Below are 1,101 nucleotides of genomic sequence, written 5' to 3'. Positions count from 1 at the left end.
GCCAAACCCAAACCCAAACCCAAACCCAAACCCAAACCCAAACCCAAACCCAAACCCAAACCCAAACCCAAACCCAACCCAAACCCAAACCCAAACCCAAACCCAAACCCAAACCCAAACCCAAACCCAAACCCAAACCCAAACCCAAACCCAAACCCAAACCCAAACCCAAACCCAAACCCAAACCCAAACCCAAACCCAAACCCAAACCCAAACCCAAACCCAAACCCAAACCCAAACCCAAACCCAAACCCAAACCCAAACCCAAACCCAAACCCAAACCCAAACCCAAACCCAAACCCAAACCCAAACCCAAACCCAAACCCAAACCCAAACCCAAACCCAAACCCAAACCCAAACCCAAACCCAAACCCAAACCCAACCCCAAACCCAAACCCAACATTTTGATTTTTAGTCATCTTAATTGATTATCTCAATAAATACTCATTATAAATCAATATATTATATATCAATATACTCCAAATTGAATATATAATCATATTATAACATAATATTACATCATTATAATGACTTATATAAGTTAATTTCATATAATAGATTAGACAATTAGAATATCAATGAAAACATTTCAAAATCAATTCAAATCAATATATCACCTTATAAATCATGTTGGTAACAACATGTATCAATTTCAGGTACTGTGGAATCATCTAAGGAAATTAACTATTCAACTTGTCAACTGACCTATACTAACATTGAAGATAGAAATCTATACCACTTCAATTCACTTCCAATACATCTATACATGATAATTAAATATATCTATATGATTTTGAAGATCATCCATATCATTCATGGTACATGGCTGATCCACTTGATACCTACAGGGATGAGACAATGACATCTACTATACAGATCATTATGAAATTGATACAGTACCTTACTAATGGTGAATAAACACTACTGTATCAGTTTCATGACAATTTGATATCATTCAACATGTCAGGAGTGTAATCATGGGAATAATGAATATCAAGATAATGAAATGATATTAATTTTAAAATCTTTCAATTATAGCATCATATATAGATCAATTAATCATGGTATTTCAATAATTGGTATTGAATTTCATATCAATTC

The 1,101-nt window shown here is 34.2% G+C and overlaps 1 protein-coding gene across 1 annotated transcript; it reads right to left on the bottom strand.

Moving 5' to 3' along the window:
- Positions 1-73: 73 nt before the first annotated feature.
- NAEGRDRAFT_69159 (uncharacterized protein) lies at positions 74-403 on the bottom strand (the record flags this gene model as incomplete). Its single annotated transcript, XM_002675706.1, has 1 exon — positions 74-403. A coding segment is annotated over one exon (330 nt), but the record flags the coding sequence as incomplete, so codon positions are not given.
- Between the last annotated feature and the right edge of the window lie 698 nt (positions 404-1,101).

Source organism: Naegleria gruberi (assembly GCF_000004985.1).
Source record: "Naegleria gruberi genomic scaffold NAEGRscaffold_32, whole genome shotgun sequence".
Lineage (NCBI taxonomy): Eukaryota > Heterolobosea > Eutetramitea > Acrasida > Naegleriidae > Naegleria > Naegleria gruberi.
Note: the sequence above shows the minus strand (reverse complement) of the source record. Positions and strands in the feature narration are given on the sequence as shown.